At 47.9% G+C, this 22,626-nt stretch overlaps 1 protein-coding gene across 1 annotated transcript in view; it reads left to right on the top strand.

Moving 5' to 3' along the window:
- igf1ra (insulin-like growth factor 1a receptor) overlaps window positions 1-22,626 on the top strand; it is a 142,738-nt gene that overhangs the window by 106,732 nt on the left and 13,380 nt on the right. The window contains exons 9-20 of the mRNA XM_088920080.1: window positions 212-379; window positions 544-751; window positions 10,443-10,723; window positions 11,833-11,969; window positions 12,327-12,489; window positions 14,027-14,132; window positions 15,443-15,513; window positions 16,591-16,820; window positions 18,244-18,351; window positions 19,194-19,353; window positions 19,882-20,011; window positions 22,364-22,498. Coding sequence (XP_088776206.1) covers window positions 212-379; window positions 544-751; window positions 10,443-10,723; window positions 11,833-11,969; window positions 12,327-12,489; window positions 14,027-14,132; window positions 15,443-15,513; window positions 16,591-16,820; window positions 18,244-18,351; window positions 19,194-19,353; window positions 19,882-20,011; window positions 22,364-22,498 — 1,897 coding nt within the window. The remainder of the gene's footprint in view (window positions 1-211; window positions 380-543; window positions 752-10,442; window positions 10,724-11,832; window positions 11,970-12,326; window positions 12,490-14,026; window positions 14,133-15,442; window positions 15,514-16,590; window positions 16,821-18,243; window positions 18,352-19,193; window positions 19,354-19,881; window positions 20,012-22,363; window positions 22,499-22,626) is intronic.

Genomic DNA, 22,626 nt, shown 5'->3' with positions numbered 1-22,626 from the left:
CTAAAAAAGATTTTTCAATTTGGAACTTTTAAAGCAGGTTGGTTCAGTCTCTCTTGAAATGTGTATTGCAGCATGAAGAGTGGATAAACAAGAAGCTATCTGGCTTTCAGCAGTTTTAAAAGACCCAGCTGTGAATCATGGCTGGAGAAGTCCATCTTTGTCCTGCTTGCTTTTAGCTTGAACTTGCAATGGTTTTTGTTTTGGATTGCAGAACCCTCGATGCCCCTGGATGTGCGATCTTATTCCAACTCCTCCTCAAAGCTGCTGGTCAAGTGGTCTCCCCCCACCTCCCCCAATGGGAACCTCACCTACTATCTCGTCCGCTGGCAGCAGCAGCCTGAGGACCGGGAGCTCTATCGACACAACTACTGCTCCAAAGGTGGGCCTTGTCGTAGTTAATCTGGTTGCTAGCCTGATCTGCTGAGAGTTTAAAGCTTCCAGCGACACCAGATGGGGGTTCAAGTTCAGCAGGTTACCCCGCAGAAGTTGGGCAGGGTTTCCACCGAGAATGCTGGTGTTGATTTTTTTTTCTCCCTCACTCAGAGCTGAAAATCCCCATCCGGATCCCAGCCACGGGGGCCGTAGACCTGGACGAGGACACCAAGCCCACCAAGTCTGACGCGGGGGGAGGGGAAAAGGGCCCGTGCTGCGTCTGCCCCAAGACGGTGGACGAACTGAAGGCCGAGGCCGAGGACGCCTCCTACCGCAAAGTCTTTGAAAACTTCCTGCATAACTCCATCTTCACACCCAGGTATACCAGAGGGGCCTGGAAGACGGCAAAGGGATCGGGGGAGTAGTGCACACGTACACTTATATAGTGCCTTTTTATCACGTGGTCTCACAGTGCTTCACATCCAAACCCTACTTACACTAAGGTGCTGATCTCGACAGTGGTGCGCAGCCTTTGTGACGAAAACTTTGTGTTTCACACTGAATTGGCTGTGTGGTTTTTGGGGAAACTCTCAGCATTGAGCTGCTTTCTTTGCTTACAGCTTCTGCGGAGCTCTAACCATCTGAGATTCCTTTTCAAGGACTGGCTGCCCTCTTGCCTTGTGTGAGGGTGTGTCCCCTTGTGGGGAAACGGGGATTGTTTTTTTAAAGCCCTGTCATCTCAGATCCGGTGTTTTGTTTTGCCCTTCCCCACCTCTCAGCGGTTCAGAAGTACTGTCCTGGGGGCGAAATATTTTTAGCTTGAAGATTTACTAGGATGCCATTTAGGAAAACAAAAGGAAACCTGATAAATTAATGGGAATGCTGAGGCACTCCATCTGGTGAGCTTTCAGCGTTAGATTTGGACGGTGCAGTGTTTTTTATATCAGGGGAGTGACATCTGTATTGTATTATCTTTTACCTTGCTAGTGGCTATGGATGTTTCATGGTTTCAAAGCATTTTTTCCCCACGCTGTGAGACTGATTGCGTTTTAAATGTGAGCCTCTTTCAGGGTAAACTCAGGGCACAGCTCTCCCTGTAGCACAAGGCCAGTTCTTGCCTGTGGCTGCCCTGTTTGGCTTTCAGGCGTTGGAGAGGGCAGTGCTGTGACACTGGGAGGGTGGAGCTCATCCTCTCCACCCGAGACTGCTCTGTCTCTGTACTGAGCCAGGTGTGCCTCTGTGGCCCTCCTTGTGGGATTAGTGTTCCTTTCCCCTGCTATGATGTGGGAGAGATCATCCTGAGTGAAATCGAAGGAGACAGCCTTTCTCAGCCCTGGTCATTGGGGGAGATGACATCAGTATTTGCAGGTTTCTGCTTGATCTTTTGATCTTTTCATGATGAGTTGTGTTTTTCTTCCCACTCGGATGTCATTTTCAGTAAGGTGAGGTTAGGCCTATGCAGCAGACTTCTTTGGCTGGTGACGTTTGGTTTTGTACCCTTGGGGCTGGGATCCTGACCCAGAATGGCTCAGTTAAGGTCAGTGGTGTAGTGGGAATTTTATTAGTGTTGGAACGCTGTTTGGTGATGTAATGAACACTTGTACTTTAAAAGAAGCATGTTTTGAGCAGAATGTTTGATTAGCAAATGTTGTACACAGGCTCTGAATAGACCTAGTTTCTAGGCTGAAAAGCAAAAAATATGGGCATTCATTCTAGATGCGTTTCAAAGGTTACATGCGGCCGAGGTACCAAGATACTGTACCTCTAAAGAAAAATATAACCAAAAGAATAAAGTTCTTCTCTCTAAAGTAGATGGGTTCATCTGAATAATCTGATGTGTCTTTTAAGGTAATTTGATTACTAGCTTAATCAAAATATTAATTGGGCGCTACTCTTAAAAATAAATAGTCGAAGACGCATAGATAAAAGGTCTGAATCTTGACTCTTTGAAGAATATATATTTTTAAAAAATGTAAGTGGTAGTTCTCTGCTCAGATGTAGTCATTGCGAATGTTTGTACTTCATCAGTTGTGAACGGCAGGCCAGGCTGTCTGTGTTTAACCTGTAACCACCCCAGGTGCGCTGCACTTAGCCTGTATCGGCTTCATTTATTGGGCACCTTTGTGCGATTTTGGAAAATCCTGATGAGCCGCTTTAATGTGCCTGTGCTGGAATGAAGTGTCTCCTGCGGTTAAAATATTTCTTAAGACGTGGAGGAGTGAAGCTCTGTTACCACTACAATGCTGGTTAAGGCACTCTGACACCAACATGGTATTGGTCAGCCACATTCTTGCAACATTTTTGTCGTGGTGTTTCATCATCCTTGGACAGATGCAGCAGCAGTCCGCCTGTCGAGGAGATTTCACAGGTGAGAAACATCCGCCAGCCCCAAGACAAACGCACGGCCTGCCTTTACTGGGGGCAGAGTGCTTTCAGGCTTTCAGAGCGCCTAATAAAGTTGCAATTTCCAAAACAAAAAAGGAAACTGAAGACAGAGGAAATGTTTCCCATTTCGCACCCCCTCCTCGCACTCGCTCCCTTTGTCAAAGCGGCTGCCAGGAAATCCACAGCAAAGCCATCTGGAATACTAATGAAATAAAGGGAAGATCCCCTCCATCCAGCCAGCGCAGACTTGAGGAGATCCGATTCGTCTGGCCTTTCCCACCTGGGAATCTCCGCTGTTCTGGGGCTCGCTGTCGCGCTGCTCGGCTGGTGGCTCATGAGGCCGCACAAGCAGCCCGAGTGTACGCAGCAGGTGAAGAATTGCAGGAGTGTCCCATAGTTCTGCTTGTAAGCCCCAGGTCTGGGCTGGCAAACCCGCATGAAATCATTCATACATCTTGCAGCTGTATGTAAACATCATGATGGCACTGGCGCAGGGGGAAGAGCTGTCCAATGATCGTGACCCCCAGCTATCACGGAACATAGCACCATAATTGATCAGTAATGAATGAAAACTGTAAAACGGCAAATACAGTGCAGTGCCTTTAATAAGATATTATAAAACAATCAGTAATCTGTAGTACCACATTTTTACAACAGAAATAATGTACTGTAAAGCCATGAACTAGCAGCGGAAGGGATGTTTGTGTGCTTTGCTTGCTATGAGCTTCAGCCTGAATTTCCCTTCCAACAGCACGCTGCCATACAGCCCAAGAATGCACAGTCTCCTCCTACTGATCCACACGCTCCGGCACCAGCAACGATCCACTCCACGTTGCGTCCCCATGACATTTTACCGAAATGTCATATCAGACACAGTTTCTTTGCACCTTCGTCCTAGTTCTAGTTCCTGCGAACCTGTGGAACCGCAGAACTGCCGAAGTTCTAGCTCCTGGCGCCGCGTCCTCGCCTCGCGCCAGCGCACAAAAATTAAAAAACAGCCAGGCAGGAGCAGATCTGAGGGCTTTGCCTCGGGCTGTCCGGAGGCTTGCCGGACATTAGGGATTTTGCGGATCATGTCCATTGTACCTGAAGTCCGTTAAATCCAGGGTGTGCTGTGTGTAGACGAGGACAGGTGTGGTGGTCACGCTGGGCAGGGAGTGAGTCCTCTTTGGGCTTCCATTGTTATCCATTTCCATCATCTTGGTTTTTAGCCGCGTTTGTGTTGAAACGCACTTTTTGTAGTTTAAGTTTTAAACAGCACCCCAAAAGGGCAGGGGAACACAGATGTCTTGTCAGTTTTATTACTCAGCTGCAGTTACTAGTTTCATTCCTGTCAGGATTCTTTAGAAACACCCAGGCCGTGCAGTGCCTAACACGTTTAACACCTTTTAAAGCATTTTCTTTACTTCTGATTGTCTGTCTTTCTGTGTCACTGGGAGAAAACGCTAGGTTTATTCTGATGGGGCATGAGGGACAACGCTCATGTCATCATTGTCCCTTCCCCGGGGGGCTGCGGCAGAGGCGCAGGCGGGTCTGTCACGCCAGGACACACACAGACTAGCCCGCTCCTTCCCTCGAGACGGGACGGGTCGTGGGGCGGCGGTGCCCACGCTGTGCCTGTACCCCGCAGCGCTTCCTGGGCACAGCGCTGGGGCAGAGCTCGCTTCGTCTTCCAGCTGCTTGAGGGAGGAACACAGCAAACCGCTCGTGTCTTTTGGCATCTTTCGTTAACCCTCATCTGGGATTTTGGAAAAATGCCGGACAGGTTGGCTTTCAGCCTTTTTGTAGCGTATTAGACTTTTTTTTACGTTGTGTATCAGTTGCGTGTTGTGGGAGCAGCGGCTCGAGTGTCCTGATTGACGAGTGCACATTGAGGCTGCAGCTTGACGGTAATTTTGCAGGCACTTTTTAAAGTTAAACTAGTAATTCAGAACTTTTTTTAAATAAGCTGGCTGTTTCTTGGAAGCATGTCTGGAGACGGTGCCTTCTGGGGTTTTGAGATTCTGTCCGATCAGTTAGAGCAACTGAACAGACTCAGTCTGTAGTAGTCCAGCTGATCCAACACTCCAGACCCTTCTTCTGTAGGGGTCTGCACTGCACCATTCCTGGCACTTTTTCCCTTTTTTGCCTTGCCTGGCATAAAGTGATCGGCATCAATAGCTGCCCCGTTCCAAGAGATTTTGTTTTCATATTCGCGGCAACCCAGCATTGCAGAAGAAGCTGGGTGTTTCAGTGCATTTGGATAGTGTATTTATATATAATTTATAGAAATATACCACTCCTATTAGGCTGTTTGTAAGTAGGTTCAGGGAGAACTAAGGGGGCTGGAGGTGACTAAGGCGTTCTGTGTTATACAGGACAACACATTGAATCAAATACTGTAAACCGGAAGTCTCCTGCCTTAGTCCTGAAGAGCTGCAGTCCAACAACTGTTGTACTGTATGTCCCCCTTACAGCAGCAAATTTTAAAAGGGCTGTGGCAGTTTAATTGTTATTGATTAAGCAAGCAGTTTGTTAAAATTCAGAGAACATGTAGAACAGCTCTCTGAAAATTCTCGAGGAGCAGAGTGACCTTAATTAAATTTTTCACTTAACTAATCAAGCGGTCTAAACCTCTAAAAATGGGTAATACGGGGTGACCTCAACCACTGAGTGGCATTACACGCTTTGCAATTATAATACACATGCTGGTTTTAAGTTAAGAAGTGTATGAAGTTAGAGAAGGCATCTCAAACTGTTTCTGTGGAGCTAAGTGTCTTTTTTTTATCCTTCCTGAGTAGTTAAAACAGAATCTACTTTATCGTCCACCTATAAAGAGACAACAATACAAACAGTGCAATGCATAATACATACAACATCCAGTGGACTTTACAAGATGTGTACAATCAATGCAATGTTAATAACAATACAGTGCACAAAACATAAGATTGAAATGTGACACTAATATATATGCTGTCAATAATTATTTTCTTGTGCAAATAACTTAATGTTTTGTTTACACGTAAGAGGGGTTTTATTTAAGGTGATTTGCAATTGATTCCCTTCATTATGACGCAGCTGAAGTGCACAGCGACTCAGGGACTGGCTCGAAGGGCCAGGGCCAGGGCCAGGGCCATGGAGTTCGGTAATTAGATCACAGGCACCCGAGTTCCTGTGAAACAAGCCCTGTGCCCTCACCTGTGTCCCTCTCGGCGCGCTGACCAGGGTAAATGTTTCACCAAGATAAATGAAGCAGGCTGTGGGATGTTCCTTTATGGGTTGTAGGATTGATTAGTTTGGCATCTCTGGTAAACACTATGAAGGTGATGCTTAGGGGGCAGCTGCTGTGTGAGAAACTCTCAGACTGCGCTTTTCTCACCAGTTATTTCCCAGACAGGCACGTGAGGCTGGAGGTACAAGCAGAAGATCCGACTAAACCCTGTGTTGTATTTTCTCACTCTTCAGTTATCTGTCTGCGAGGGGGAGGAGTGACCGGTGTGGGGGTCACTCCCGGCTGCTTAACCTTCTCTCTTCTTCCCTCCCGGTGCTGTTGTAGGTTGTGTCTGAGGGCTGGACTGACCCTGGCCTGTCCCTTGTCTGTGGGCGCAGGCTGGAGTAAAGGCCCAGAGCTCGCTGCCCTGGCCTTTCGCATTCTCAAGCAGTGAAATAGGGCAGCGTGTGGCTTAACAAATATCCTTCTTGAGTTATATACAGTACTAACCAGAGTTTATAAACTATTGCTAGCAGTACTGGATGTCAATAACTGAAACAAATCGATATTCCAGTGTTTTTGTATTCTATGCTTGTCATTTTATAATTAGCGCTGTTGCTAGTACTTTCAAAGAAAATCAAAACTTAGCCCTTTCTGTTTGGCCCTTATATTGGTCATCTGAACACTGAGACAAAGACTTTGGATGTAGTGTTATAATATTTCAGTATTTACAATATGGACACATCATCCATAGTCCCGTATCCCCAAGATCGGCTGCGATACAGGCACCATTGCTTATTGTCCTACACTGAGCAGGTTTCCTGCAAGCTGTTCCAACTTTTTTATATTTTATATCTCCATTTTGTGAGAGGCCAGCCAATCTAGTTACTCATTTGGAAAGCCTGATTTGATTGGGCGATTTCGGTTTTTCGTAACCACGAACGAGCCTGGCCGCAGGTCTTAAATCCCAGGCTGTAGATCCCAGGTACAGTATCCGAACATCCCGTCTTGTGTTGCTGTAGTCACGGGTTGTCTTACATTATCTGCATCCCCCCCGTATCCTGATGTCACACCTCCCCCTTCCTGCTTGTTTTCCCGAGTCAGCGTGTCCTGGCGTTCCTTCTTATTAATGTCCATCGGTCCGTCTTCCACGTGTTTGTTTCTCTCTCTGGATTTTGCCCGTAGTGGAATAAAACGCAGGACCATGTTTTAATCTTTTCAGAGATCCCAAAAGAGCGAATCGTTACACGTCTCTTACAGGCGATGCTAGGTAAGGCCGCGCTGTGGCGTGTGTGCTGAGGCGGTCGCCCTGCTTCCGTCTCTGTCGGCGTCCGTCTCCGTGTGGTGGCACGTCTGGAGTGAGCTCCTCACTGAGTGTTTCTGCTTTTGGTGTTCATACCTTCATTGCTTTTGTTTCGTTGGGTTACACGAACGCGCCTCCGTGTGTCCCGCCGCGCCCAGCCCCAGTTTCCTCGGCAGCAGGAGGGGCTGGACACTCCCCTCCCGCCTCGGTCAGCGCCCAGCCCGGACCGTACAGCTGCCTTTCCCGCTGGGCTCCGCCCAGCAATCTGTTTAATTGAACTTTGTCTTTTAAATTCACGCGGAAAGTGGAAACTCGAGACGCCATAGTAGGTAACAAATGAGTTCACATGCGGAGCGCTTTGAGAAGTGCGTTTCAGAAGTAGAGCTACAGACATAAAGTGAGGCATGTCGGGCGTTCTAATGGATGGGAGTGTGACGAAGGGAAGGGGTTGTCATTAGCAGTTTCCTGGCCTGAGCCCAAACTGACACTGGTTTCACAGGTCCCTACAAGCATGGTCCTGCTCTGCCAAGCCAGTGCAAAACTGCCCCTCACCCCGCCCCAGGAAGATACTGTAGACGGCAGTATCCCCTTATATTATTCATCGTTCCATAGGCAGCCAGTTCACTAAACTACAGTTTTCACCCTAACATTTCAGAGGATGCCACAAAAAAGCGTACCTTTTTGTGTTTTCTGTTTTTCCATCTCGTTCCTGTTCAGTTTTATTCAGGGTTGTTTTCACTGCCAGTAGAATAATCAGTAACTGTCAAAGACCTGAGCCCATCTTGCACCTCTGGAAAGCATGAGAGCTTTAAATGCTAATAAGAATAATCCAGTGCCCAGCAAAGCAATGCTGTATATCTACCTCCACTGATACAGAAGGATTGGTAATGTGTCATGTGTGGGTTGTAAATAATGATCTGACCCTTTCTGACCTCCTATGCCTGCAGTTTGAAAAACACATCATCAGTCTACAAACTTCATATTTAGATTCTAAAAAGTATTTTTTTTATTCTGCAATTGGCTATTAAAGGGAACTTTTCTAAAATCCATACTTTAGTGCATGACCCTATGGTGACGCATTTGTCCTTCTGTGTGCTTTAAAAGAAATGTTTTCGTCTCTCCCCGAGGCCATGGCTAATGCCTTCATTTAAGAGAAATACAAATTTAAACAAAATGAATTGCATTCCGATCCCGGTGTTTTACAGCAAGATGGCATCATGTGGGACAAGGCTAGCATTGTGAGTCCAGAGCTCTGGACAGAATGAACTCCCTCTTTACCTACCAGAGCTTTCCGTCTCAGTTGATGACGGCACGCAGTCGGGTTCAGGAGGTGGAGAAGAGGCGAGCATGCCTTGTGGGGACAGAGGCAGCTCATTCTGGGTTCATAGGGACTCCCCCGTGCCCGGTGACCTCATTGCACAGCCGAGCTCTGGGGGCTCTGGAAGGACAGGGGGGTAAACTGCAGCATGCACAGCCTCCGACTATAAGGCAGGGCACTCGGGCGCCCCACATCTACTGGTGCAGTTTCTGAGAGCAACAGAACAGCAGTCTGCCGAAATGTCCGTTCTGCGGTGTACGGAAGAGCTCGAGTTCACATGGCCACTTGACATCGTGCCGGCCCCCCAAGACCCCCACCCCTGCGCCGGCCCCTTGCTTGCTGACCGGCTTGCCTGGGAGCCTCACTGGCTCTTTGCAGGCTCATATGCCCAGGCGTATCTCTGTTCGTGTCTTCTAGTTTGCTCCTGCCCGTTTTACAGCTGTGCAGATGTCCGAGTCCAGAGCGACGTCTTCTAAATTGGGTAACGAGTTTTGGACAAACGATGATCCACATGGTGTAGTGCATTAAAAAAAAAACATAATTTTTTTCAATTAATTATTGCGCCGCCTCCTCGACCAGAAGTGGTAATAGCGTTGAGACTCGGCTGTTCATCTACAGCCCTTGGGAGTTAATGAGACACACACGTGCTCCTGTCGTTTGACTCGCTGCTGACTCCACAGAGCCTGACAGGAGAGGGACTGGTGAGTGTCACTGCAAGCCAGCAGGAGACCGCCAGCCCTGGCTGCTGCCCCAGCCTGTGCCCTGCCAACAGCGCCGCAGTGCCGGGGGCTTAGAGCTGGGGTTGTCATTTCTTAAGAGTGTGGGGGTGACATTTTGTCCACATGGGGACATTGTGCTTGGCTCAGCTCATTAAAGAGACACCACACGGTCTGTCTTCACCGGTCTTTTGGACTATGATTCATTTGCATAGCAATAAAACATCTCATAGTGGAGAACGGAGCAACCCAGGAAACAAGGGGCACAGAGTGATTAGTTTCTTTCTGAGCCTCGCCATTTGACCTATGCGGTTTCCCTGTGGTCTGTGCCTTTCTCTTTATGTTGGAAGCACTGTCCGATGCAGTAAGAGGTTTAGGTAAGATCTTTCCTATGTGGTGTAAAGTTCAGGCTGTACGTACTGTAGTGCTTCGCTCGTTGTTGACCTGTGACTGGACTGGTGTTGATGGCACTGTGCTGTGTCAGTGAGAGCTCTGGCGGTGGTGTTGTGCTGCTGCTGTGCGAGAGTCGTCAGTGTACCAACAGGACGCGCCTGGTCGCAAGTCCACTACCTCAAGCAAAACTGTTGCTGTGCCTCTCCTTATCCTGCTTTCATCTCTCTCTCTCAATCACCATCCCTTTTACAGAGAAGGTGAGCCGCCGAAACGAGTGGCATTATCAGGGACACCTCTTATGGGCAGTGCCTTAAACCAGATTTATTTCTCACTGTGAGGAGCAGTAATCTTTTCCTGCCAAACGCCCTCGATGGAAGAGGTATTGACAGCAGCCTGAGAGCCAAGTCCTTTGCAGAGATCGGCATCCTGTAAAACTCCTGGCGCCTGTGTTCTGCTCCCTCGGCTGTTTTGAAGAGTGCTGGGCGGGCGGGGGGGGGGGCTGTATGTTTTAAGAGACTGGCTTTGCAGAAAAGGGAAAGGATGAATTGAGATCACATTTCTTGTCACATCGTCCTGTGGATGGGTAGCCTGTAGTCTTCGCCACTTTCTTCCTCTCTCACCCAGCTTGCTCCTCTCCTGCCTTCTCTCTCTCCCTGGGGGACCCGTCCTGAGTCTCTTTCTCCCGTCACTCTCAGCAGCTCTTAATTGATGCGTTTTCCCTCTTCCTGCCCCTCTGCTGCCGCCTCCTCCTCCACCCAATCCCAGGCCGCCGGACCGTCGGCGCAGAGACATCTTCGCCGTGGCCAACGCCAGCCTGCCACGCACCATGGGCGGGAACGCCACGGGGCCGGAGGGCAACGGCACGGAGCTGGAGCCCAGCCAGCGGGAATATCCCTTCTACGAGGCCAAGGTGCATGGGCGGGAATGGACGGAGATCTCCCACTTGCAGTCCTTCACCGTGTACCGCATCGACATCCACGCCTGCAACCACGAGGTCAAGCACTGCAGCGCTGCCGCCTTCGTCTTCTCCAGGACCAAGCCTGCAGGTCAGTTGCCCGGCCGTCTCCCGCTGCCCCCCCAAGAGCTGACAGAGGCCCCTGTGCACTGGGGTGGGGGGACTGCTGTAGCGGGTTACACCTGGACCCCCTCGTTTAACTGGGGCATGTTCACACTGCCCTCCAGGTTTGAAGACATGTTTTACAACTACCTTTGAACTAGCTGGGGAGCTTGTTCCAGACTTTCTTCAGCTCTAATCGTAAAGAAATCTCCTGTACCTCTTTTTTCTGAAAGAAAAAGTGTTTTAAACGGCTTTGAATGAATAAAAATATTCACTACTTTGGCCCTCCAGGAGCAACACATGCGTAACACAATCTGCAGTTCTGCTTCAAGCTTTTCAGTGTCTCCCGGTGTTTGCACCAAGATTTCTCTGTCTTCACATGTTAAAGTGGAAGCCACTGTTTTTTAACTGAACTCAAATCTTTGTCGCTAAACAATTACAAAGGGTATTGTAATGTGGTAATAAATCTGCGTTAATAAGTAATCGCATTAATGTTGTATGGGATGTTGTTAGTGTAACTCTGCTACATCAAGACATCAAGAGTTTTGTCAATGTGAAATCCTTACTCTTTATACTGTTCATAGTCTTTACAGTCTGCATTTATTAGAAGTATTGGTTGACACCTAATGAAACCCATACAACATTTCATCTGGAGACTGTGTGTGCTCAAAACCTCTGATGTTCAGGTGTGTGAAAGTCAGTGGCCCTGTTCCCTTCACCACCTTCAAACTCAGAGATGTGGCACGTATTCCTCAGTTTTGGAAATATCTGCAGCCCAAATCCATCTCTTCCTGTGGCAGAATGGCCGAGGATGTGACGAGGGCAATGGTGGGCGAGACTGAACTGACTGTTGCACCACTGGGTTTCAGAAGGAATGAGATCTAAGGGGCTGTTCTGACCAGTGAGAATGATGGGAACCTCCTGCCTGTCGTAGATATGGTCTATTCATGGGGCTCATGATGCTCAGTTAGCAATGTTTCATGTTCGTTGCCTAATACCGTGGACAGGCAAGAGGAGATTCTAAATCTCTTTCTCTGGTATTTCTTGTTTGCAGAGCTGAACGTTTCCAACTGTACGGTTTATTTTGTTGCCTTTCAGACAAAGCTGATGACATCCCTGGGCTGGTGGCATGGGAGAAGGGCGAGGATGACAGTGTTTTGCTCAAGTGGCCTGAACCAGTGAATCCCAATGGTCTTGTTCTGATGTACGAGTATAAGTTCCGTCAGGGCGCGGAGGTGAGTGCCTAGGAAGGTCTATATAATGAGGCAAACCACACTGGCCGCCTTTCCTTCCCGAAGCTTTTTTCTTTCTGCCTCAATTTCATTCCCACATGAAGTAGCTCATCAGTCATAAACGAATTGTAGTTGGATAGCGGGACATGCTCTGTATTTGCCCCCCGTTTTTTTTAATGCAAAATTGTATCCTTGAAAATTATTTAGTTTTGGAATTTTTAAACATTTTAATATTGCGTCCTTGTTCCCTTGTTTTTTGACCATTTGCTTTTAGCAGCCAAATCTAAACCCCTCCTATGAGATCCCTGGCTTGCTGGTAAGAGCACGTGACTGACCGCAGTTTTCTCTTTCTCTTTTGAGATGGAGAAACACGAATGTGTCTCCCGGCAGCATTACAAGGCTCACGGAGGAGCCAGACTGGCGAACCTGGGGCATGGCAACTATTCTGCCCGGGTGCGGGCCACTTCTCTGGCTGGAAATGGATCATGGACTGAGGCCGTGAACTTCTATGTGCAAGCCAAACGTAAGGACACTGCAAGGCTGCCCGAGTTGTTTTTTTTCCCTGTCCCAACAACAGGAGCACGTTCTGTGAATGTGTCCGTGTGTCTGACAGACGAACGAGACTTAGTCAGAGGGAGTGCATTCGGGACTGGCCGCACTGAAGTGAGTGGTATCCGGTCCAGAGCCGTCTGGGTTTCTAACAACACTTCTCCATGACCGTTCATAGTCCAGAGCGCGGGTTGGGCCAGGCTGTAGCCCAGACAGAAGCGGTTCGGGCTGCCGTGGTAATACCCCTGGCTGGCTTTGACCTGGATTCCCTGTGTGGCACAGAGCTGGCACAGTGACCCCAGGACAGAGCAGGGGGTGGCTGGCCATAATCTTCTAGCAGCACGGCAGCGATTCCTCTGGCTCGACAGCCTCTTGCAAGCTGTGTAGTAGAGCACGATGGAGGTTAGAGAGGAGCTTCTCATGTACGCTTGGATGGCTCTTGATTAAAATTGCTTGATTTTGTAATCTGGCAGTGCCTCGAGCCACTATCACCTGAGGCATATTGGTTTATCTTTGCTTTCTTGAAGTCACTTTGATAACTTCACATTAATACTTTAATGTCTAGAAATTGGTCGTACCTGTTGGGAGAGATCATTGTGAAAAGGATTTACAAAACTCCCACAAAAGTGCTATGCATACCTAGTGCATGAAGAGAATCACTCTCTGAAATGCTGTGCTGTCCTCAACTTTTTTGTTACACCATTGAGAGATCAGTGTGATCTGTTTATACCTGTGTTTTAGTTTTTGCGTGTGACCAAGCACACATACTACAATGCTTTATCAGCAGTGCAGTTTATCAGCTTGTTTCTTGTACAGCAGACCATCAAGAATGTAATGTTTTAGTTTAGTAAGCAGCTATTCACCTACCAACTACTTCTGCAGCATCTTAAGAATGGAATGACCAACGTATTGGAAACTCAAGCTACAACTCCGTTGTGCCTTTAAGTGATTTCTTTAATCTGAGAAAAATACCATTTAAATGTAAGCAAATCTCCAGCACTAGTTCTAGGAGAAACTCTGCAGGTTCTTATTGTCCTGTGCACTGTGGGAGCCATAGCTATAGAACAGTCTCATAAAATGACTTGGATGTAATGGGTCGGTTGGGTATAACAAATCCATCCTTTTTCCACATGAGTGCCTGCGGGTGACCCCTGTGGTACCCCGAGTGCTGCTGTTTGCCTTTGTCCAGTGTTGTGTTGCACATTAAATGGTGGGATTGGATTTCAAAGCATTGATATTGTACCTGAGAGACGTAGCTGACTTCATAAACAGGAAGCACGTGCTCATAAGGAAAAAGCAAAAAAGCAGAGGGAAAGTGGCTTTTTCAAATAATTGAGTTGTGTTTCTCAAATGGACAGCATTCCAATGCACAGAGACTTACCGCTCAGCAGAACAGGTCGGAGAGATGAGTCCCTGGTGTTGCATGCAGAACTTTCTGATATTAAGGAGAGGTCCCGTGGAGCTACCACTGTGCTAGAATTTAATATTGGCTACTGTTCTTCTTTCTGCAGCCACAAAATACGAGAACATGTTCTATCTCATGATCATCATTCCCGTCATCGTGCTGCTGGGCATCGCTGTCCTGGTGGTGGTGCTCATTGTGGTTAACAAGAAGAGGTGAGTATGCCAAAGCTAGTTTGTGGGCAGAGATTTGGGCATGCCTGCTGCCCCGTCTCATTTCTGTGGCGTTAGGCACACATTAGTGCCAGGTTTATGTGTCCTCTTGCAAAGCAGAACTGTGGACCAAAGCAGTGGTGCTTCTGTCCTGGAGCACAGGCAGGTTGACAAACCTCCGGTTAGAATTCCAAAGACTTGGCATCTGAACACTGGAAGGACAAAGAACAGGAATGATTGGCACCAACCAAAAGTTGTGCCCTGTGGCTGTCATCCCATCATCTCATCTGCAATCGGAAAGCTGCTTCTTCCTGGTCCGGGTCACAGTCACGCAGAGCTCATCTCAGACTCATGCTTAGGAATCTTGAAGCTTTTTTTCTCTGTGGCCCGAAAGGAGCAAACTAACAAGAACTGAACGATTAAGTTACTTTTTAGTCACACGTCACACTTCCTCTTAAATTCCCACCTTCCGGGAAGCCATACCAAGAGCACGATCACGCTCTCCTTGTGCTAAATGGGTCCAGGTTTTAAGTGTGTGGTACATTTTTTAACCATGGGCAGTTTATGTGGAGCCCCACAACATAGTGCTGCCTGTGTAGTAGCCAGACATGTCCTTCTGAAGATTGTAGCACTCCCTGGTTACAGAGCAATACAAATAACTCTCAGACTGCTGAAGTCCAGTGAAAAGAATAGTTAGAAAAGGGATGATAAATCAGACTGAGTACAACAAGAACACATTCAGAAGATCCTGGTCAAAGGAGTGTTGTACACAAGTAAGAGGAACTGAATCTCTCCAGTGTTCAGAAAAAGCAGCAAAACGGCAAGTGTGCCAAGATCTAAAAACAGGAGGTGCTTCTTGTTACAGAGAGAGGAGGGGATTCTGGAACAAACTATCCGGCCATGTTGTTGAAGGTGACTCACTTGGATCTTTCAAGAAACAGCTGGATACAGTTCTGGGATTGTTTTTAGTTACAGAGTCTCCTCATCTTTACAGTGTTTCTGATGTTGGTATGATTACGCTGGGGAATTCTTTGTCTGGGACAACAGTGTTACAAAAGGCAACAAATATTAAAGGAATATTTTTTCTCAGCAAGGGTTTATTAAGCTGAAAACATAAATATTTTGCAGATATCAGGAGGCACATGAGGTTACAGACCTTATTTTTCTGGGCTGAAAGCCTTTCTGCTTTTATTAAACTAGCAAAACTTTTTGACAGGGGTAACAGTGTACATTCTGTTCAGTGTAAATTCTTTCCACTTGTACACTATTAAAAACAAGCAGCCTGTCCTAAATATGTGATCTTGTTTCCCCAGGAACAGTGACAGGCTTGGGAACGGAGTTCTGTATGCCTCTGTCAACCCAGAGTACTTCAGCGCTGCTGAGAGTGAGTGTGGGGCTGGGAATGGTGGTGTCAGATTCATGCCTTCGAGCTAAAGCTTTCCCAGAAAACAAATGAGGCACTTCAGATTGCAGGCAATGTCCTTGTGTGCTTTTTCACTGCCCAGTTTCTGAGGATCAGCTCCTAGCTGGTAATAATTCTGCAGCAGTGTATTACAAGTCATCGTCAGCTGGGGCTCTTTTATTGTTAACCACATGCCTGTTCAGCCGGTGGCTTCCAAGGAATACAAAAGCAACATTGACCAGTACCACCATCTTGTGATTTTAGGATGATCCTGTTTTGGAATTGCCTGCTGTCTTCTTTTCGTCTCTATCACTGTGCCACCCAGTTAGGCTTTGCCAGTTGAGTCGTGTCACCGCCGCCCTTGAGTCGGCTCCAGCTTGACCTCTGACCTGCAACTGGCAATGGGGGCTCTTCAGTCAGTGTCCTGAACAGGGGTTCACCCTTTCGGGCCAGAGCTGATGGGGGATGCTTGATTGTCCTTTTTAATCTTAGTTTCTGCTCAAAAGACAGCTGGTAACAACAGCACGCTTGTTGTCTGGAGGAAGTCGGACACGGCAGGGCTGTGACTACCACTTCGCACAGAATCGAAGCTGTGCTCCCAAACCCTCTGGCTCTGTGCTTTCATCTGAAGATCATGGTTTCTGATTTTGGGTGCTGCTTTTTGTCAGTTGTCTTGATCTTTCAAGGGCATATCTGGAACTTGGAGCATAAATTAAAAAAGGAAACACTTTAAATCCTGACCATCAAATTCTAGTTCCAATAATAACAAGTTCTGTGAGCTAACGGAGCATCTGTTTTAACCAGATACACCAATAGCTGACGAGCTCTCGTTTCCAGTGACAACCTGTAAAGGCCTCTTGTACACCAGGGAGTTTACAGGTGCGCTGTGAGTGTAGAACCGCAGCCATGGCCGCCACAGCTGCAACCCACCTGGATTCGAACCCGTGACCCTCCAACTGGGAGTCCGGTGCCCCATCCACTGCTCCATTGATTCCAGGAGCCCTTAAACTCCTTAAAGGCTCCGAGTGACTGTGATGGCATGTTCCCTGTCCTCCGCAGTGTACGTGCCCGACGAGTGGGAGGTGCCCCGTGAAAAGATCACCATGTGCCGCGAGCTGGGCCAAGGCTCCTTCGGGATGGTGTACGAAGGGATTGCCAAGGGGGTGGTGAAAGACGAGCCGGAGACCAGGGTGGCCATAAAGACCGTGAACGAGTCGGCCAGCATGAGGGAGCGCATTGAATTCCTGAATGAGGCCTCCGTCATGAAGGAGTTCAACTGCCACCATGTGGTGAGTGCGGGGCACTGCGCATGCCGCGTTGGCCGGCCCGCGGCTGCTCTGCGTGCCCACGCACCCTGGCGCCGGCCGACTCCGTCTTCCACGAGGGAGGCAACAGTGGTGTAATAATTGCAAGCATACTTGCAAACGAACGGGCTTCGTCATGCAGGAGGGTGAAGCCGTGTAAATCTGAAATAACGCTGTGCCCTTTTGTCATGATTGCTGAGCATCAACAGAACCACACCGCCTAGAACCGCAATAACGTCACACGGCTCCTACTGATCGTTTTTGGAACAGGTGCACTAATACGGTATTGAACAGATATGGGTGGTGCAGTGGCTCTGTGGCTCAGGATCTGCGCCTGTGCCTGGAAGGTTGCCGGTTTGTATCCCACAGCCGGCAGAGGAATCCTACTCCCTTGGGCCCCTGATCAAGGCCCTCAACCCCAGCTGCTCCAGGAGTGCTGTATAAATGGCTGACCCTGCGCTCTGACCCCAAGCTTCTCTCCCTGTCTCTAATGGAAAGCAAGCTGGGGTCTGCAAATTGTATCTTGTATCTTCCTGATACAAGAAACTGTATATGGCCAATAAAGTGCTCTTATCTTATGCCATTATTTGTTATGCTAATTAGCATTGGTCATGAGCAGGGTCGATCTGCAGGGGTTCTGCAGTGGAGGTTGCAGGCTAGGAGTGTGTGAGGCTGCTGCTGGAGGATATACAGGCTGAACGTCTGCAGTGTTCGCTTTGCGCCAGGTTGCAGATGGTGTCTTGTGGGACTCTGTCCTGTTTCTCTAACCCAGCCGAGACGCCCGCGGGCATGAGCCCCAGAAGCCCCACTCGTTATCCCAGGTCATCCCACGCGTTGAGCGGGATTCGAGTCTAGAAGGCGGGGCGTCTGACATAACGGTCACGTCCTCAGCCCTCGGCAGAGCCACTGACTCTGCACGTCTGCGTCACGCGCTCATCCTGGAGTCTGAACAAAACCTTGTCACACAGACTCTGGGTCCACTGCTGGCGAGTCCACCTGATATTTAGTCCAACCTTCAATATGTCTGTAGCAGAAAGATGATACTCTCTGGAATATGAGCAAGGTCGATTTTTTTCCTTCCTTGTTTTTTTTTACCAGGATTGAAATGTATTAACCTCATTGTCTGTGCCCAGTCAACTCTTACTGAGGCGATCTGGTGCTCGTGCAACCAAGTTGCTTCAGTCGCAAATGATCAGTTGCTCAAAATGACTCCCAGAACATTTAATTTTCCAACAGTGACTTCTTTTGGTGCTCTGTATTTGTTTAAATTGTGCTGTATGGGCCTGATCCTCTTTGCACTGCGATGGCCGTTCTTGGATGTGCCGGTGATTTGCGGTACTAATGAGCATCGTGACTTTGCCTGAAGGGTGTCCTGATGGCTTGTTCTGCTGTGGTTCGATTGGCGCAGGTTCGGCTGCTCGGAGTGGTATCACAAGGACAGCCTACTTTGGTCATTATGGAGCTGATGACCCGAGGTGACCTCAAGAGCTACCTACGTTCCCTACGTTCTCCAGAGGTACCTCCATCGCCTTCACCACGAACAATAGCTATAAACCACTCTTTCCTTCCTAAAACAGAATTAAAAGTCAGGATTTTCTGTAACCCTGTTCCAGTTGTGATGTAATAATAAATAACCCTCACACTTACATAGCCTTTTTCTGGACACTCTACTCAAAGTGCTGTACAGGATCACCACACACCAGCTATCAGGAGGGGAACAGAGTAAGCCAGTTCAGAGATGGGGATTATTAGGAGGCCATGATTAGTAAAGGCCAGGGGGGAAATTTATCCAGGTAACACCCCTACTCTTTTCGAGAAATGCCCTGGTATTTTTAATGACCACAGAGGGTCAGGACCTTGGTTTTATGTCTCATCCAAAGAACGGCACCTTTTTTACAGTATAATGTCCCCGTCACTATACTGGGGCATAAGGACCCACACAGACCGCAGGGTGGCCCCACTAACTCCCATCCATGTACTGACCAGGCTCACACCTGCTGAGCTTCAGTGGGCTGCCAGCTGGGAGTTGCAGGGTGATCTAGATACTGGCTATATATAATAGTACTTAGTGGTCATATTCTCTGAACCATATATGGAGAGCATATCCGCACACATGGTAATTAGTTACTTTTACCTGGTACACGAAATCAGGTGAAGAAAGTGAGATGTGAAGTGCAAGCACAGTTGATTGGGAGTGATTAGCCGAAGCAGGTCATGGGCTCTAGCTCACAGACTTGGTATTGGAGTGATTTTAAACCCTGTGAGGAGTGGTGACGTGCGCTTTCACAGTTCTGATCTTCCACTGGAAACCAGCAGAAAAAGCCCTTTATCTGAGTTTCCAATATCTCTGTGTCCCAGAAATCTGCAAGCCAGTCGCTGCCCCCTCTTAAAAAGATGATCCAGATGGCTGGCGAGATCGCAGATGGCATGGCCTATCTCAACGCCAACAAGTTTGTGCACAGAGACCTGGCTGCCAGGAACTGCATGGTGGCTGAAGACTTCACAGTGAAGATCGGAGGTGAGATCTTGACGTTGTGCTCCTCTTTTCGAAGATGCGGTGGTGATGTCTCACTTAATCCGTCTTTAACGGCTTAATTCAACCTGCCGGTTGAGATCAGAGAAATAAAGTATCTGGTCGGAACCGTGCTGTAGAATGGCGTGAGCATAAGAGAGATTACAAACGAGATCATTCAACCCAGTGTGGTCATTAGTAGCTTATTGATCATCATTCTTGAGAGAGTATTGGCTTCAACAACGCAGCAGGGTCACTGGGTTTGTAGTTAAATGAAACTCTTCGATAGCTGAAGACCTCAGGGTGTGGTGTAGTGTCAGGCCTGTGGTGCAGGACCAGGCCAGCAAAGAGGAGAAGGGGAAAGCTGAAGATAACAGGACAAATATAGCAGTGCTGTGTGCTACACAAGGTACACACGGCGACCCAGTGTGTCTATTGAAGGAAATGCTAAGCCGGTATCCTGCCTGGACAGCTTTTTCCAAAGGCTGAGGCAGCTGCACGCACCTCATTGTTGGCTGTCTGCTGTTGCTCTAGATTTCGGCATGACCAGGGACATATACGAGACCGACTATTACCGGAAAGGAGGGAAGGGCCTGTTGCCAGTGCGATGGATGTCCCCAGAATCGCTGAAAGATGGGGTGTTCACCACCAACTCGGATGTCTGGTAAGAGCCCCTAGTGCTTCCTTTCGGCCAAGTGAAGACGCCAGTCTGTCTCTGGTTGTTGTTGCTTTCGTGAGCAGACTGTGGAGCGAGTGACATAAACACCCAGTAACAGAGTTGAACCCCTGTAATTCTCGCTGAATAAAAAAATCTTGGCTGACCTTTTTTTTTTTCAAAATCTTTTGAAGACCAAATGTCGGAATGGACTCCGATAGTAAGGTGGATAGAGGAGTAGGTATGTGGCCGTCTTGTCGCTTGTGAATTGATGTGCATTCACCGGGATCCAGCAGGTTGTCACAGTGGGCCCCAGCACTCCAGCTTCCCCTAGACTAGAGGGCCACACTACAGACACGGCAAGGGCCCTGGAAAATATTCCCCATTCAAGACTGATAAAGAAAAGCCGGATCAGAATCGACCAAGTAAACGGGGGGGAAAAGCTCCTTTTTTAAAGCATCTTTCTGTGTTCTGGAAGTGATTATTGTTTATATTGAGTGGGAATCGGTGATAAATTCCTGTTCAGCTTCTGTGTGTTTTAATCAGGTCTGGCAAGCAGGCCTCATTAGAGTTTATATGGGGTAGAAACTTGTTCTCTCGTGTTTTTTTTTCATAACTTTAGCTCTAGAAGAAAATACATCGAGTGTGCATTGTGCTGTGAAAAATCTCACTTCAGCTCAGAAATAAAGTGAGATTTCCAAAGCACAGTGATGGAGGGACTTACCAATTTTTATTTTTGTCGTCGGTGTAGTCTACCTATGTGCACAACAATCCAGACAGCTGATGTTCAGCTTCACCCAGTTTGCCGCAGTTGCAGTATAAAGCTGTGTGGGGGGATTATCCAGTTGTTTAGTCCATTTAATCACCTCGGCCACTGAATTCCTTTCTGATAAAACCAGCTGAACAGCTATTCATTGAGCTCTACAAAAATTTGCATTAACTATAAACTTGGCCTTGAAATATTTTTCTCTCTTACTGCTGCTTACCTCTTTCAACATACAGAGTTTGACACACAGACAGACTTACATGATATTTAAAATCAACAGCTTATTATGTGCTGTTTGTCTGTTTGTAGTCTGTAAACTTTATTGCCTTGTTTTTCTTTCAACGAACCCCTTGTGAAGCTCTAGTGCTGTGCTAATTGTTCGTGTGAAGAGCCTACAGTCCTTAAATGTGGAGCTGTTCTGAATTACAGATCTCTGAAGTCAGAGACTCCCATGGTGTGATAAGAGAGACCCCTTTCTGTACTGAAGGCTTTTAAGAGGAGGACTGTTAACTTGTTCTTTTTAATTCATCTTTCTTTTCCTTGAAAGTATCCCACAGTTTCATCTCTTTGTTTCAAATAAAAGCTCCTCCAGATGTTTTTAAATTACAGGTTAGTGTTTGCCAGCAAAAACAAAAATACCCCCCCTCCCCTTGCCTCCCATATCACATCCTTTGAAGCTGCAGTAACTAAACGTAGCAATTGGGTGAGTTTTCCCATTCTTCCACTAGGAAAAACTTGTGAATTGACCCATCTGTCTCTCTGTCTTTCTGCCTTTAATTATGAAAACCCTTTTCGTGCGGTTCAGGTTTTTGTTTCTGCTGTTGAGGTGAGGTGTGAGTCAAGGTTGCACCAGTTGTTTTTCAGGGGGCGACGAGCCTGGCCTGGATCTTTTTCCAGATGAGTTGGGGGGAAATGCATCTGTAGAGAACTAGTAAATCAATGGCAGCAGTGTGGGCTTTTTTTATTTCCCTGATGTGCGTCTCTGGTCCTCCGAAAACAAAAAGTGATTCTCACTAGTGAGTGGCACATCGCAGTGAATACAGGGGATTTGCTCAGCGTTTGTTCAGATTTCAAATTGAACAAGTCTTTCTTCTCTTGGCCTCAATGTAGTTCAGTGTCTGGACTGGGCAGGCTGCTGAACCTTGATTTTTATGGGCCCTACAAACACTGCTGGCGACTTAGCTGGGGGGATCTGTTTCTTGCTGATGGCTTATCTGGGAGGTGGGTGGCTATCGTGACAGCAGGATCTGACCGTGACCAGCCAAGGATGAGCTGAAGGGGAGGGAGGATGAGCCCAGCAGGTTGTGGTTGTAACAGGTTGTATAATTTTTGGGAGTGTACACGGTGTCTTTAAGTCGTCTTTTTTTTTTGCTGTAGTTTGTGCAAAGACGGTTAAGAACTGATTTTATCTTGTTTGTTTTTGATGGGAGCAAGCTGTATTGGAAATAAAAGTCAAGCCTAAGAGCTACAGCATTGTGGCTTGGTGGGGACACCCTTGCTGGTAGAAGTGGATCAGAGCACCCACAGGCTTGTGTCCGTCTCAGGGCTCTCCCGGGGTGCTGACTGATGGTCACTCTCTGTCCCTCGCGCCGCAGGTCGTTTGGGGTGGTGCTGTGGGAGATCGCCACGCTGGCAGAGCAGCCCTACCAGGGGATGTCCAACGAGCAGGTCCTGCGCTTCGTCATGGAGGGGGGGCTGCTGGACAAGCCGGACAACTGTCCAGACATGCTGTGAGTACACCCATCGTTCTTTTCCTTGCTGGCTACACGTCCGCCTTTCCAGAAGGAATAACGGGCTTCCTTCCGATTGTGCAGAGGACAGATGGGTACGGCCAGTATTGATGAACTACACACTGCTT

Source organism: Atractosteus spatula, chromosome 7, assembly GCF_055471065.1.
Source record: "Atractosteus spatula isolate fAtrSpa1 chromosome 7, fAtrSpa1.hap1, whole genome shotgun sequence".
Lineage (NCBI taxonomy): Eukaryota > Metazoa > Chordata > Actinopteri > Semionotiformes > Lepisosteidae > Atractosteus > Atractosteus spatula.
This window is presented reverse-complemented; position numbering and strand designations above follow the sequence as displayed.